Source organism: Melospiza melodia, chromosome 3 (assembly GCF_035770615.1).
Source record: "Melospiza melodia melodia isolate bMelMel2 chromosome 3, bMelMel2.pri, whole genome shotgun sequence".
Taxonomy (NCBI): domain Eukaryota; kingdom Metazoa; phylum Chordata; class Aves; order Passeriformes; family Passerellidae; genus Melospiza; species Melospiza melodia.
Genome location: NC_086196.1, coordinates 106062346 through 106078189, shown reverse-complemented (window position 1 = coordinate 106078189; position 15844 = coordinate 106062346). Strand labels below are relative to the sequence as shown.

The following is a 15844-nucleotide window of genomic DNA, read 5'->3' as shown; positions in this document are numbered from 1 at the left end:
CTTAAGGACCAACCAGGGCTATTTCAGGCAAAGAGGGACCTTCTCTGCACAGTCAAAATTCCCCAGTCAGATTTCCCCAGGAAAATGTTCTCCACAAGCCCCTTCTGCTCTAAATTGAAAAGATCTGGCTTGTGTGCATGTCTTCAATGAAATGAAACAAAATGAAAATCAGCTTGATTTTGACAGCAAGGAATAGCAAGAAAGAGATTACTTTATGCACAGAGTGTCAAGAAACATTTATTATGAAGATTTAAGCCTATCTGGATGGACAGGGAGACTTATTAACTGCACCAGGATTTGTTTTGAACTACGCCTAGAGAGAGAATAGCTACACTACAGAGAAAGCAGCCTAAATATTTCCTTTGTAAGCTCTCCTTTCTCACACGATTACCAAAATTTTGAATTTCTTTGCGTTTTGTGGCTGCACAAATACTCCATTCATTCTCTTAGGATCATATTTTTTACATTCAAAGTATTCAAGTAGTTCATATGACAAAATTTATTGGCATAAAATAAACAGTTTCTGCCATGGGTTATGTAGGGTTAGGACACAAACTTGACACGAATGACAGGCCTTGGTTCAGCATCTTGCAATTAACTGGCTTTTGGAAGGAACATTCTCTGCTGTTTAAAAGAGGAAAGTTACCACCTCCACTGCTACCAGACATCAGTAGAAGTACTGGGATATACAGGGTATAGGTCATTAAATTCAGCAGTGTTTATAGTGGAAAGAGGAAACATTAGCTTGACTGTTTTCTTCTCTAAGCCTCTGTCTGTGGGCTGGATAAACTCCAAGTCTGGCCTGTTTAATTGTAATCACAGAACGTCCATGTGCTTCCAACTTAAGGGAGGGTCCAAGCCTAGCATTGGGGAAAACCTGTAGCATAAAACATTGGTATAGATAATTGCATAGTATTCCTGTAATACACAGATTTGTGGAGGCATTTTGGGGTGGTGTGTTTGTTTGTTTGTTTGCTAATTATTTTGCTGAAGAGCAGTTGGGCTTCTGGAGTTTAAGAGTGGATGTTATAGCACTAAATGGAGGGTTAACTAGAGATGGCCAGGGCAGCCTGGTTGCATAAGGTGGCACTTAACCAAAAGAAACCCTGAATTTTACTGACAACTTCTGCTGGCCTAAGGCATGGTCTGCACTTCAGTTTTGCTGGTGCTGCTGAAGTTGTCCATCTTAGCTGATCTATCTGTACTGTTGCAGAGAGATATGGTCATACCAGCAAGAAGTATCTGATTTAATTTGGGGAAGTAATGTAAATTATACTCATGGGAGTACTTTTTTTGTTTGTATAAATTTTATTTAGGAGCGTTTGGTGTTTATAGCATAATGACACCAGAACAAATCAGGGAAAGATGTGTTCTTACAATAAGGGTATTCTTGCTCGAAAGATTTAGGAGCCTACTGGTATTAACAGAGTTCTTTTGGTGGAAATACCTTGATTAAAAGTCACATTTACTACCAATGTGACCTGCACAGGGTAATTGTTAAATGGGACTAAATTCACTGAGATAAATTCTTGAGATGATAAAACCTGCCTTGTGAACACTAGAGTTCATTCTCACATTTTATTTACTATGCCTGCAGTGGAACATTTATTTGTTTACACAAACTCTTGTTTATTGTCTTCTTTTGTACCACTTCTTCATTCTTTGAGTGAACCTTCACCGACTGATAGCAGCATGTTGATTGTGTGGGAAGCACAATTCTATGTCCTTGGGGATTAAAACCAGGTTATTTCAACTTCAGTTCATCCTCAGCTAACAGAAATTCATACTCTTATGACAGCAGGGGTAAAAAGGCAAGCATTTTAAATAAGAAATGCTGCATACCTTCATTCTTCATAGTGTTTACTTGCAGAAGCTTTTAACTTGTCATTAGAAAGCCAAACTGCCAAAACACCCAATTAAACTTCTTAAACAGAATCACAGAGTCATGGGACCATTCAGGTTGGGAGAGACTTCTAAGATCTCTGTTAACCTAGTGCTGTCAAGGCCACTGAATCATGTCCCTAAGGGCCACATAGAAACCTGGAATGGTTTGGGTTGAAAGGGACCTTAATAATGATCTCATTCCAACCCTTCTGCCATGGACATGGATAATTTGCCCTTGACCACATTGCTCAGAGCTCCATCCAGCCTGGCCTTGAACACTTCCAGGAATGGGGCATCCACAGCTTCTCTGGACAAACTGTTCCAGTGCTTCCCCACCCTCACAATAACAAATTTCTTCCCAATGTCTAACCCAAATCTCTACAGGTCTTTTAAATACTTCCAGGAACAATTAATTCACCATTTCCCTGGGCAGGCTGTTCCCCCTGGGCAGCCTGTTCCAGTGCTTGACAAGACTTGCAGAAGTTTTTCCATATATCCAATGGAAATTTTCCCTGTCATAACTTGAGGCCATTTCTTCTTGTTCTATCACTCTTTACTTGAGGAAAGAGACCGACATTCACCAGCAATCTTCTTTAAATCAAAACATGCAAAAAGTATAAGTGTCTGACTACCAGGATTTGCTTCAAATTGGAAAGTTTTATTAGCTTGCTGAAAGCACAAAAAGAAAATTGAGCAAGAGAGGATTTTACTGGAATGTCCCTCTTTTGCTTTCCTGTCTCCATCTTGCTTTCATACACACTTCCATTTTCACCTTCCTGGTGTTCTTTTAATTTTCAATCTTTTAATATTTTCTGCAAATTAATTCTCTCCCATTTCTCACCCTTGCACTGCATTAGATCACCTTTCTCTCCCATAAAACTTGGATAGTCCTCTGTTGTTTGTGGTTCAGAGTGCAGAGCCAGAAAAATGTCAAATGTTGTTAAAATTGGAGTTGCTACACCCAAGGTGCTGATCACATTACCAGATCCAGAAAGGGATGCTTACTTAGAGGGCAGTCACCCCATTCACACTTTAATAGGGCTCTTAAGAGTTAGATGCCTAAATAGTTTTGTGAGGATTTGGTCTTTGTGTACTCAACTCTTGGTTTGGATGCAGAGAAGCAAAACAATCCATTAATTTAACAGTCCCTAAGCAGTGTTTATTATCATAATGTTGCACCTAAAAATGACCCATTATAATTTATCTGATAAAAAAAAAACTTCACCAAGTAGTCTCCAGGCACAAATTGAAACTAGAAACTTCAGTGGCAGTTGTGTATGTGTGCTGTATAAATAGTACATATTTAATAAAGTAGAGCTCTTAAAAACCCCTTTTATCTTCAGTAAAATATTAAACGAAGTACCTTGGAAGTACCTAAACATTTTATTCATTTGTCCTTCTTTTTTAAGCACTTTAGGCCTCCCTGGCACAGTAGATGGCAGATGGAGCAAGAATTTAGATTAAGGTACTCAAACTACAAAGACCTCCAACAACAGAGTGTTTCCACCAAGTCCTTCTGAATCCACACCAAAGTGGATCTTCAACTAAAGTTGAACAAACTGTGCTCAGGCTGGAAGGCACCTGTGGAAAGCCTCTCTCAGCAAGGTTACACACCTAGAGGGGAACCTCCCAGTGAGGATGGAGCCATGCTTTCCTGGGTGCTGACAAGGCAACTCTGGCTGTAAGGCAGCACAATCCTTAAAACAGCACAGCCAAGCAAAGTTAGTCTAGACAGGGCTTGCCAGCTGAAATTTTATCTGCACAATTGTGTTGCCAACTGCATCGTTACACGGTTGGCAATACCGGCTTCCTATTTCAGAGGAGTGATAACAATTTTAAGTTCCTCGTCTGTAGGATGTCTAGAATCATTAAGAACAGTCGAGTTAACTACTGCCTGTTTCCAAAACGGCAGCAACATGTGAACAGTTTAATGAAAAACTGGTTCCAGTGACTGAAATATTTTGTTTCCTGAGTCAGATTGATAGAAAACCTAGTGGTATTTATGGATGGAGTTTCTAACACACATTACTTGCATCAACAGGAAACATATATCAGGAGGTTTAATTTTATGAGAGCTGTCAAATCCAGGCTGACTTTTCCTTAAGGTTTCATACCTTCTTCTCCTTCTTTCCCTAACTCCGAAACTTAGAGGAATTATTGTCTTTTATTTTTTTAGGAGGTGACAGTGCATGACAGTTGAAAGCTGATAGTTGGGAAAATTGGGTGTTTCTTCTCTCACACGGGAACTTTTGGAGACAGGTTGGAAAACTGACTTCCCTAAGCTGCGTTTCCCTCTGGGGGTGTTACAGAGTGGCCACGGCGAGTGCGGGCTTCCTTTGGGATGCGTGTCTGCCCTTCCATGGAGCGCAGAAAGGGCTCGGGCAGCGCTGCCTTAAGGCTTTGTTGTAATTTACCTCGGCGTCTTGGCAAAACTTTGGGTGCGTGGCGAAGCTGCGATGCGACTTGTCCAGGTGGGCAGGGCAGGAGCAGCCACTTTTCTGCTCCGGAGCTTCGGGATCTTTTCGTCGCCTCCGGGCACGACCCCCACAAATACGAAGGGCGTTTTTGTGGCCGGGGGCAGCGATCCTCCTTGGGCTGAGCAAGGCGAAAAACCTTTCTCGTTCTTCAGCCTACGCAGCTGAGCAAAGGTTGTGACTTCCCTTCGCACCCGCGGGAATTAGCGCCTCGGCGAATTGCAGCGGTTTTCGTTTAGATTAACGCGAAATGTGTATAAAAAAATTTAAAAAAATAAAATATCCACCCCATTCTCACGCCCACCGCTCGCCCTCTCGCTTTCACGCATCCGCTACCCGCACCCATGATCTCATGCTGCTGAAGGCATGGCACAAGATCCACGGCAGGCTGGGAGCGGGGGAGGGAAGGAGGAGAGGAGGGAAGGAGGAGGAGAGGAGGGATGGAGTGTGCGGCTCGCACACCCTGCTGTGCCCAGGTGCGGTACTGCAGGGGCTGCGCCTCCGCGCCCGGCTCCGGGCGGCGCAGGACCCGCTTAGCCCTCAGCGCACCGACCCTCGGCTTTTAAACGTGACATGGGCCCCCATGGCCCCCTCGGCTCGGTGTGTGTGTCCGTGCGAGGTGGTGATGCTGTAGGGCAGCCCTCCGCCCTGTTTCGGGGGTAGGCGTGGGGCGAGCCCCGCAGCCGGGCGGCGATGCGGGAGCTGCCGGCGCCGCCCTGCAGCTGCGGGGGAATGAGGGGGGCTCAGCCCAGAAAGGATTTGTATTCTTTTTTTTTTTTTTCCAGCCCAGCTTGCGGCTGCGGTGGGCGGCCGAGGTGCGGTAGTTGAAAATCCCGGTAACTCTTTGTTCGGCGCCGTGTGTGCAATGACCGGATAATCACAGCCCGTGCCCGAACAGACCGAGGGGAAACATCTGATGGGCGAAGTTTAGGCCAATTAAAAGACCCCGAAATCGTTCTTTTTTTAAGATGAAAGTGGGTTTTCGAGACACTGGTACCTCTGAACTGTCGGAGGAGGGGAAGTGCTCCTGCCGCGCTGCTGACTCCGCGGCGCGGGTGGGGAGGAGAGGCGTGTGAGAGTGTGTGTGTGTGCGTGTGAGTGAGTGTGTGTGTGTGTGTGTCCCCTCCACACCGCCCGAGCCGCGTTCTGGAAGTGCGCGGCTCCCGAAAGGCTGAGGAGAGGCAGCGCGACTGTGTGGGAGCTGAACTCAGCCTCCCTCTTTAACATAGGCTCGTCCTCTGCATTGCATCCAAGCCTCAGCGATTTGCTGCTCGGAGACTGCAGATTTGCATAGCCCTGCTCCTCGCAAGCATGCTTATTTTTATTTTTATTTTTTTTTTCCTCTCCCAGCTTCTTTCATAAGGGTGCACTATTCTCCCTGAAAACATCCTCGGGTATTCCTGTCAATAGCCAGACCACTGAGCTTGCCGGAGCAGCCTGATTATTGTCTGGCGGCGTGTGCGAGTGTGTGTTCGCGAGTGTGAGTGTGTGTGCGCGCCGGGAGAGAGCTCGCTCGGTGAGGGCTCACCAGTTTGGAGATGAATGGAGGGAAGAGCAGCAGTTTGATTTTTCTCTGCTTTCCCAGCGCTGGCTGATGGAGCGGCACCCCCTTTTCTCTTTCTTAGCAGAAATGTGGCATGATTGGCTACACTGTGGATTACTGAGGATGGGGGAACGCTTGGCGTTCTCGTAGCCCTTGCAACTGTGGAGTATTGTTAATGAGCACCAGCCCCGGGAAAGCTGAAACTAACGATTGTTTGGGCACGGGGCTTTTCCCCGCTTCCACCTCTTTGCGAAGGCTCTGAACTGCCTGGATTCTCTGACTATGTCTCGGATTGTTTTGGGTAGAAGAAGACCTGGAGAAAAGGATCCTCACAGGCTTTCCCAAAGGGAAGAGATGGCTCGCCTGGTGCCGTGAGCCGCAGCCAGCGCCGTGTGCCGAGCGTGCGAGCGCCTCTGCCCAAAGTTTGCCTCCGTTGCTGTGGCTGCCGCTCCTCCCGAGGACGCCGCGGGCCGGCTCGCCGCGCACCGGAGCATGGGGGGGCTCCTCAGGGGCAGCCCGGAGCCGGGACCCGCCAGCAGCGGCAGCAGCAGCGCCGGCGGCCGCTTGGCCCTGCTCTGGATAGTCCCGCTCACTCTCAGCGGCCTCCTTGGGGTGGCGTGGGGCGCCTCCAGTTTGGGCGCTCACCACATTCACCATTTCCACGGCAGCAGCAAACATCATTCAGTGCCTATCGCTATCTACAGGTCACCGGCTTCCTTGCGAGGCGGACACGGTGGGTCCGGGTGCCGCTCGGTGCCGCCAGAGGTCAGACCCCGCGGTCTGCGGGGCTGCGGCGGGCTCGGGGGGAGCACGAGGAGCACGGCGGGGAAGGAAGGGCTGGGATGCGGGGCTGGGAGCCCCGTCGGGCGGGGTCTGGGCCCGTCCCGCCGCTCCCGGTGGGGTGGGGAGCTCCGTCGGTCCCGGTGGGGCGGGGGATGCTGGCTGGGCTGGCGGGCATCCCCCGGGGCTGGGCTGGCGGCGTGTCGGTCCGTGCGCCCCGCGGGGTCGCTGCGGGGTCCGCGGGCGCGGGGCAGGCGCTGGAGCGGAGATTTCCCGCACCCCGCTGGAGCGGAGATTTCCCGCACCCCGCTGGAGCGGAGATTTCCCGCACCTCTCTGGAGCGGAGATTTCCCGCACCCCGCTGGAGCGGAGATGATTTCCCGCACCCCTCTGGAGCGGAGGTTTCCCGCACCCCGCCGCTCCCTGCCCCGCCGCAGCAGCCGGGGAAGGAAAGCCCAGCCCGGAGGCGCCCGGAGCTGCGGCCCCAGGCTGGCAGCGCCACGCCTTGTCCCCATCGCCTCTCCCCGTCCCCTCCCTGGCCCGGTGCGGGGACACACGGGCACAGGGCAGGGCAGCGCGCCCGGGGACCCCGGCGAGGGGCGAGGGGCGGGGAGGGAGCCGGGGCGCTGCTCGAAGCGCTGGTGATGATCGCGCTGCTTCCAGTTCATTACCTTGGTGGGAAGTCGATGAACTAAAGCAAAGGTCAGCTCATTATGCTGGGGATCGGGGGAGCGGCAAGCGCTGGCGCGCCGAGGGAGGGAGGCGATGCCCAATGTAGCGGGCAGCAAAGGGACGGAGATGGAATTCTCTCCAAGTGCAAATACATTTTGGTTAAGAACGACAGTGCTCCGGTAGTTAGTTTCTGAAGTGACAGGAAGCTGCTTCAGTGCCTTTTGGAGAGCCCCCGTGCAGTTCTCTTCCTTTTTGCACGCAGACTTGCGAGCACCTGCCCATCAATACATGCAGAATAAGTGTGCATTACATATGTTCGGTAGGACCAAAAGCTGTCAGAGAAAGCGAAACACCAGACTATGCTTTAAGGATTTAAAGCCTCCCTTTGTCTCCGAGGGAGGAAGAGAAGATAAAGAAACCCCCTTGTTGGTTTCTGATTAGATTATACAGCATCATTCTTCTTCATTTTCTCGTCTTGCCTTGCTTCATTTGCAAGACCATGTGATGTCATTTACAGGCTTTGCAAAGTAAAAAACCATATCTTGTACCTAACCTCTGCTTCTCTGTGCAACATGACCTAGTTGCAGGCACGAGGTAGTTAGGAATTATTGGATTTTTTCCAGTGATTAACAATGCCGGTATTGGTGGAATCAGTAGCATTGTTTACCTGAAAATCCCCACTGTGTGCTAAATAGCCTTTGATACATAACTGCTAGAAAAGTGCACAGAAATGCCTCTTCTTAAGCATTTTGTTATTTTTTAAAAAAACTTATACGACTGATCTAATTAAAAGCAAAGCAATTGAGAAATTCAGGCCACCACTCTTCTCAGTAGTGCACTTGAGGCAGTGCAAGATTGAGAATGCTGCGTGTTCTGTAATGTGTGTGCTACAGGGGAGAGCTAAAGATGTTTGTGCATGCACACATGTGTCTAAATGCTTATTATTCTCCCAATTTCTGCCCATATGGGGATATCATGTAGAGGCTTGCTATTCATTTGAGAGAAGGCTGAAAGGATGAGGGGAAAAGAAACATGATGGTAGAGGTGCCAGCTATGATTCCTTAGAAAGCATTTTAAAATCACACCTTTTGCCAGTTTTTGAAAGCATTACCTTGGACCCAGTCGAGGGGTGATGTGTAAAAAGGCAGGTTTCTCAGAAGAAATGAGTCTTGTTAAAGAAAATGAAATATGAAGGGGTGGAGCTGCCACTTAAGGACTTCATAGGAAGCCCAGGAGCCTCTCCAGAAGTTAAGTAGCTGATTCTATGAGAAGATAAGGTGGCATTTCAGAATGTTTACTTGATAACACAAAGTGCCTTTGCTTTCCTATGTTTGTGAGAAATCCTGCTAGCTGACAACATTCCAAAACATTTGGTTCTTTTCATTATTAATTCTTCAGAGAGGTGTTCCCATTTGCTTCTGCAAGCTTGACAGAAGCATTTCTGTCTCTGGCTGAGCAGTGTTGGGCACAGTTCCTGTGGAGCCCAGCACTGCATCTCTGAGCATCCATCAGAGGGAACTGGGGGAGGAAGGAGGGAGTGTGTGAGTGTGTGTGTGCCTGTTCCTTACCTGCTCTTCTCCAGTGTCCCCTGCCGACTTAGCCAGGTGAGAATTTGCTATTTCTCAGCCTTGTATCCCTCAAGCTTAGCTCAGTTTTGCAGAATTAATAATGAATTTTGTTCTCCTCTAACACGATTGTACATAAAAAATTGCAGTTTTTACGGTGAGCTCATAGAAGGTTTTTTTTTTGTTACTTTGTCAGCTTTTTGTAGCATCACACCTGCTAAAAGTAGAAAAGAGCTTTTAGGACAGGTCAATTAGTCGATCCCAAATGGAAGTATTGCTCTCTAATATGGTGAATTAGAAGTGTGAAAGGAAGGAGGAATGATCACTTTGTTCAGGCACTCAATAAACGCCACCACAGTCCTCAGACATCCACACCCTTCCCCTTTACCCTGGCACCCCCACCCTCTTGGGCTTAATTTTTTTATCTTTCAGTTTTCCTTGAGCCAACACAATTTCAGCTAGTAGTATAAGCAAAGCCAAAAGCCCAGCATGGTTGGATTTCTTCCATTTCTTTAAAAAAACCAAACCACAGTCTTGCTGCTAACATTCTCATCAGGTAATTTTGCTGGGATTTTGCTTAGTAGTGTGAGCTCATGTGGTTTTAGTGGACAGTATTGTGCCTCACAGAGACATAAACAGAATCCCAACCAAGCAATTAGCTCTCCATATTAGACAAAAAGGAGTTCAGCACACAGTCTTTTAATACACTAGAAGTCAAAATTAAACATCTTTGAAGCCTGACCAAATGATTTTTCAATTTTGCTTTGTGACTCTCATTAAACTCAGGTGAAAGACAGGTGAAAGATTAGGAAGTTTAACCACAGGAATGAATAAGAAAGTAATTCTGAAATAATTTTGTGGATCATGACCTCAACAACGTAAAAAGAAGTCCTGAGAAGTGTAAGAAAGACAAATGTTCATAAATATAAAACATACACTGCTCAGCCCTCACCAGTGGTCTCTTGTAGCATGTGGTGGATTTGATAATTTATGTCCTTCTCGATCCATTTAAGAAGGTGGCTATTGCTTTTTTTATAGCTGTATCTACCATGAAGTCTGGCATTTTGGGTTTTTTTTTGAGTAGATAGGACAGTTCATACTCTAGATTACAAAAGCAGGGATGGTCCATGGCAAAACCCATAAAAAAGGAAAGAGGTTGCAACTTCCTCAGTAACTTTAAATGAAGAAAGACTGTTTTTTTAAGAATCCAGGGACATGGTGGATGATGTGTGAAGGGAAAATTGTGTGTTGAATATGTTAAAAGTGTAGCCATATGAATGGCTGTCATCATCCTCATTCAGTTCTGTCTTCCTGCAAAGACTTCTTTGGTGTTCATTCATTTATGGCTCTCCAATTCAGTTACCAAATGGCAAGTACAGTGTGTCCACTTCTGATTGCTTTCTGTGCTCTCAGGATCTTGTTGAGGCTAAATACAAACTGATCCTGCTTTCTTTTTTAAATTTGTGGGAATAGGAGCCAGGAGGTGAATAATGAAACCTGCATGTTGGTATGTGCGTGTTCTTGGAAAGAAAAAGCAAAAATAGGGAGGGAATAGGGTCCACATGCTCACAGGCAGAACTGAAAGAGCTGAGTTCTGTGTGTAGTAGGGGTTGTGCACTTAAGGACCTGAGTGCCAGAAGAATTTTGACTTTATGAGGCTTAGGACCAACATGTGGACCAGTGGTTTAGGTTTAGCAGTTTAGGTTTATGTTTAGTGGTTTAGCAGTAAACAGAATGGGGTTCTGTTTGAAGAACAGAGTAATGTTCTGAAGTAAACAGAATGGGGTTCTGGGAGCAGCTTTTAAGAAAGTGGCAGCTTGGGTTGGTGCTAAGGACCTTTGTGGTGGAACAATGGAGAAATTTAGGAGGTTGAGCTTCAGCAGCCAAATTCCTAGGCAGGAAGAGCAGGTCTGTGAAAAATGAATTTTTGAGGAATAAAAGTTGGCAGGTTTTGGAGCTGAGAGCTGAGGATGGTGTGTTACCACAGCACATCCACTCCTCCAGTGTTTCCCATCCAGAGCATGATGTGGCAGCAGGGACACACACACTGATCTCCCACTCCTGAGCTAGGCCAGCTTCTTCCAGGCTGTGTTTCACCATTGTTGGCAGAGCTCATGTGCACTGGAGTCACCCAAGTGATGTTCATTTGGACAGGCTTCTGCAGCAGAGTCACCAGCTCACTGGTGCGGGAGTACAAAGCAGCCTGCTCAGGCAGCTCCTGCTCAGGGAAGATGCCTGTTGAACTCCACAGGAGTTTTCACCAAATAAGAACTATAGGACTAGAATTGCAGCATGGCAGTTGATATAATTTATACCACCATTGTGAAATGTATAACCCAGACATCTTTGAAAGATGTCCCTATGATGTATAGAAAGCATTTATTTTTGTAAGAAACCCCTGACTTACAAATACAGGTGAAAGTAACTTCATGGCCATTTACTCCTTTTTAATAAACTGGAATTGTTACTTTGTTATAGAAAGATAATAAACTAAATAGTTTTCGGGATTAGGGTTAATGAAATCACATTTTTGGTTACAATGCGTTTATGTTGCAGGAAAGAGTTCTATTTTAATTAAAACATCAAATGTAAATGTTTCCAGATGTTCCAGCATTGTTACTCAGTGTGATGTTAGAGGTAGAGGTGAAAAAGTCTCGTTTTCATCTTATAATTGCCTTTTTTAATGTTATTTCAAACCTGTTTGTATATCACAATCTTTTTAAATGCCTCCTTTTCATTTACAGATATTCCAATACATTCTGCCTCTCCTGCTCTGAGTACTTCTTACACAATACATTTAGACATTTTCAGGTTTTAAGACTGTAAAGCATAGTAGCTTTCTCAATGTCTTTAAATTATACAAATTTTATATCCCCTTTCAAAATTTCCAATATGCTCCATCAGTTATTATCCCCATCAGCTGCCAAAGTATTAACATCAGTTGGAATGGAGTGAATAACAAAGCAATTTCAGTCAGCCTAGTGCTTAATTGGCTGTGCAGTTGGATATGCATATTAGCAAGTGGGGTTTCTATATTATTATTTCTGTCAGTATGGCTTGTCAAGGAGGCACCCAGTCTTCAGCAGGATTGGGGACAGTCTGCAGCACTGTAATCAAAAGTGGAATGTTGCCCATGGATTTCTGATAAGCATCTTTATACAAGTCCAACTGCCTTGGTACATGCATAGCTATTGATTGACTGGGGTGCCTTTACAAGAGCTAAATAAATAACAATGCTGTTGTCACTTATCAGCAACACCACTTTTGCCTCAGCCTGTGGTAACCATGTTTTTTAGATTTAAAGCATGTCTATTGTCTTTTAATCAAATAGTGTTTGAAATAAGTTATCAGAAGAAATTAATTTAGCATTCAATGCAGTGTACTTCCCGCTGTTTCTAATTTTCAAAGATGGATTTTTTTTTCTGATAGTGAAAAGTTGACTTGGCTTTGAGGGAAATTTCCTTCTGTCTCTTCATTTTACTCCAAGGGAGAACTCTGCAGACAAAAGTACTATGCCCAGTGTGATTTAAGCACAAGCAATTCTGCAGCTCTAATATTTTCTCCCCTTTCTCACCCAGATGATCATTACCATGGTAAACCAAGCTTGATTATTGTGACTTCAAGGGATCACTTGGTTTAGTTCACTGAAGTTTATCTTTTGTCTTTCCTTGGTCAAAGTTTGCAGCAGTCCTTAACCTTTCTGAGCAATCAAGATGACATTGGTGACCTCTTTCTTGTCTTTCCCCAGACTCAGTTAATTTATCTCTCTGTGATTAAGTTTGATGTCCCCATGTCTATCACAGTATCTGTAATGCATTTTTCTAAGCTAACAACTTCCTTTCTAGTTTGTAAATACAGTGTAGGCACAGCTGATAGATCTTGCTGTGATAATAAGCTGAATTGTGAATGTAGCTGTGATTATGAGGATAATGGAATAGTCTAATTTGATGAAAGTTTATTATATATAAAAACAGTGTTCTATACAATTAAAAGTAATAAACACAGAGGGGTCGTGTACTTACCATAATTTAGGTATTATTTTCCTTCTGAATAGCTACATGGATGTCTGGAAGGGTCTTCCCTGCCTCTTTCTCATGACTTTATATACATTTGTTCACAGTCATGTGCACACTCTTACATTTCATGGTTGTTCTGTGATAATGAGAAAATAGTCCATAGTGGTGAGTTGGAAAAGAGAGAGTTTCTCTAAGAGTTGAAAATATTAAAAAAACTACTCAGTGACAATAGTCACTAACCACAGATGCAACTGGTCAGAAGAATAGAATTAATTACTCCTTTCCCAATAAATTGGGAAAGGAGGAGGGAAGAAAAAGTAGATGTAACTGCTGGATGTCACTCCATAGGACTGGGATAAGTTGGTAGGGAGGGTGCCATGCTTTGAAGCAGTCTTCATCTCTGACCCATGATTGTTGAATCACTTTAGAAAAATAATTATGGATTTCTGAAAGCACTGAAATGGTCAAATCCACCAAAACAGCCCAGATTAAGGGTATGACTGGATCATGTACTGTAGGTGGCCTAAGAATGAAAAATATTTTTTTTTCCTGGGGCTTGGTTGACAAAGTAAATGTGAATATACTATAAGTACATGATATCTGGGATCCTGAATCCCAGAAATCCAGACAAGGCTGGAGATGAGGCAGGGTTTACCTGGAAGAGTGAAGAATGTACATAGTCTTTTTTTTTTTCATTTGTTCCACATATTTGAACTGTAAGTGGCACAAAGACAAGTCTTCCTTTAGGATCCATAGCTAGGTATGTCCTGAAGAGCTTGCTGCTCAAACATGGAGAAACAGGCTCAGCAACAGAATATTTGCTCAGATCCTTCTGGTGTTCGAGTGCCTTAGCAGGGGATGCCCTTGGACAACTACTCCAAAATGTTAGAAGTGTTCACTCTTTCTTTAGCTCTCTTTTACTGCAGCTGTACATGCAAAGAAATGCCAACAAGCCTCTAAAGCAAGTTGACTGCTTTCTACATGTGTTCTTTTATCCCTGCATATCTGCAACTGAGTTAGGGCTTCTCTAATTTACTTAATTAATTCAGCTCATCTGCATTTGTAAAATAAAGAACAGAGAGTGACTAGACTTGGAGAAATTTCAAAAAAAATGAGAAAGTTTCTCTACCTTGAAGAAGAATCAGATATCGTCTTAATCCATGTTTGCACTTTTGAATTACTGGAGTTGGTTTTGTTTCTTGGTGCCAGCAGCTCTAGAGCCCTCTAGGTGAAGAGGAGGTGGGGACAAATTCCTGACTGACCAGTGGAGATGAGAGAACTGAGTGCTACAAAAGGCACTAATGTTTCTAATTGTTGACCCAAGCCTGATTTGATTTTATTGAGGTCAAGCCCAAAATTTCCACTTCATGACCTGATTTGTTTTGCCTCTGTCAGACAGGATGTGTCTCAAGTGCACAGCCTTTCTGTCCTGGTCCCCCTTCCTGAAACAATTCTGCCTAAACTGTGAACAAAATATTGTAAATAATAATGCAAACTCTTGTGTTTTTAAAAATTTTGATGTAGTTAGTGGATGTGCTCACTTTATTTCACATGACATGAATTATGAGGGAGCTTTCAGTGAATATAATGAATTGCCATATTTATGGAAAACATATGAGCATGAATTGAATCATGCCGTTATTTTGGGTTTGGATAGTCAGTGCCCACAGAGAGGAGTTTAGAAGTTGTGACAAAACAACAGATGTGAGATTAGCCCCTTTGGCTGTGTCTAAATGGATGCATCCTAAAATCCTGGTGTCCCAGTTGGTCAGAACATTCTGTGGCGCTCATCCAAGCCCCATCTTTCCACTCATCCTCTTCTCAGGCTGGTTTGTGTTTGCAGTTTGTCTTGCTGTGGATTTTAAATCTGCCTGGGGCATGCACCCCAAGCCTGGCATTCAGAGCAGCTCTCAAATGCTGCTGTTGATTACTCAAAAAAATTTTTAAAAAATAGAAGTGCTGTGGATGTCCCCTTTATAAATAACCTGTTATCTCAAGTGAGGCTAAATAGAACATTAGATGGGTGAGTGAAGGTGAGGTTAAAGACTACAGTTATTTTATGGCTTGAACGTTTTTCCAAGCAACTTTTTGTTTCTTGGAAATTCTACTGAATTTGGGAGGGTGTGACTGCTCCCATTATACCCTCTCTATTAGAAGACTTTATTTTTTGAGTCCTGTATCTAGGAAACTTGCAAAATGGTGCTGTTAGAAATTGTTGGCTAGAAGGCATTATGTGTGAGGGTACACAGGCCAAATGATCATTTTGACTGTGCTGACATCTAATAGGAACCCAGTCAGACAATAAGATTGAAGCCAGAACTAATTTTGTAAGGATGCTTTTTAACTTTTGTAGCATTTTCTCACATCAGCTCTTGAAGCTTCTTTCCACCACTCAGCACAATTTGACAGCTTTAGCTGTTGTCTGACATGAGTGTAGTAAAATCTAGTGTATGGCATTTAGAGGCAGAACTTGGTGAAGAATGAATAGTAGCAACATTATTTTGCAGCAACAACAGCAAAAATGAACATCTCATTTTGAAATGTTTGACTTTCTTACTGTGCAAAACATTGCAAAACTGCAGTTAAGCATGCAGATAAGAGGAGTTATTGGTCTGCTAGGAAGGACAGTGGCCCATAAATGCCTAACCCAGACATTTAAATTGCAGTAGTACTGGCAGTGGTTTTGGCTGTTGTATGATTATCCAAATGAAAGTGCAGCTCCCACATAATTGTGCAGAAACTTAGCTTCAAAGAGCCTGAGGTCAGCAAAGGTAAATAATTAAACTGGGGAAAACATGTGATGTGTCTTCTACATATCAACAGAGGCAGCTATTGATGCTGATATAAATCACAAGTGACTCACCTGAAGATTCCTGAGATCCTATTTGTTCTTGCAGGATAACATTTCCA

At 44.5% G+C, this 15844-nt stretch overlaps 1 protein-coding gene across 30 annotated transcripts in view; it reads left to right on the top strand.

Annotated features, from left to right (window-relative positions):
* NRXN1 (neurexin 1) overlaps positions 1 to 15844 on the top strand; it is a 679465-nt gene that overhangs the window by 399690 nt on the left and 263931 nt on the right. For 2 of the 30 annotated variants that reach the window (XM_063152498.1, XM_063152496.1), the window contains exon 1: positions 5470 to 6634. The exons of 25 other annotated variants lie outside the window; for them this stretch is intronic. In XM_063152498.1, coding sequence (XP_063008568.1) covers positions 6394 to 6634 — 241 coding nt within the window. In that variant the 5' untranslated portion in view covers positions 5470 to 6393. Of the gene's footprint in view, positions 1 to 5469; positions 6635 to 7365; positions 7384 to 15844 lie in introns of those variants that run through there. 3 more of the 30 variants (XM_063152495.1, XM_063152497.1, XM_063152499.1) reach the window with 3 other exon arrangements.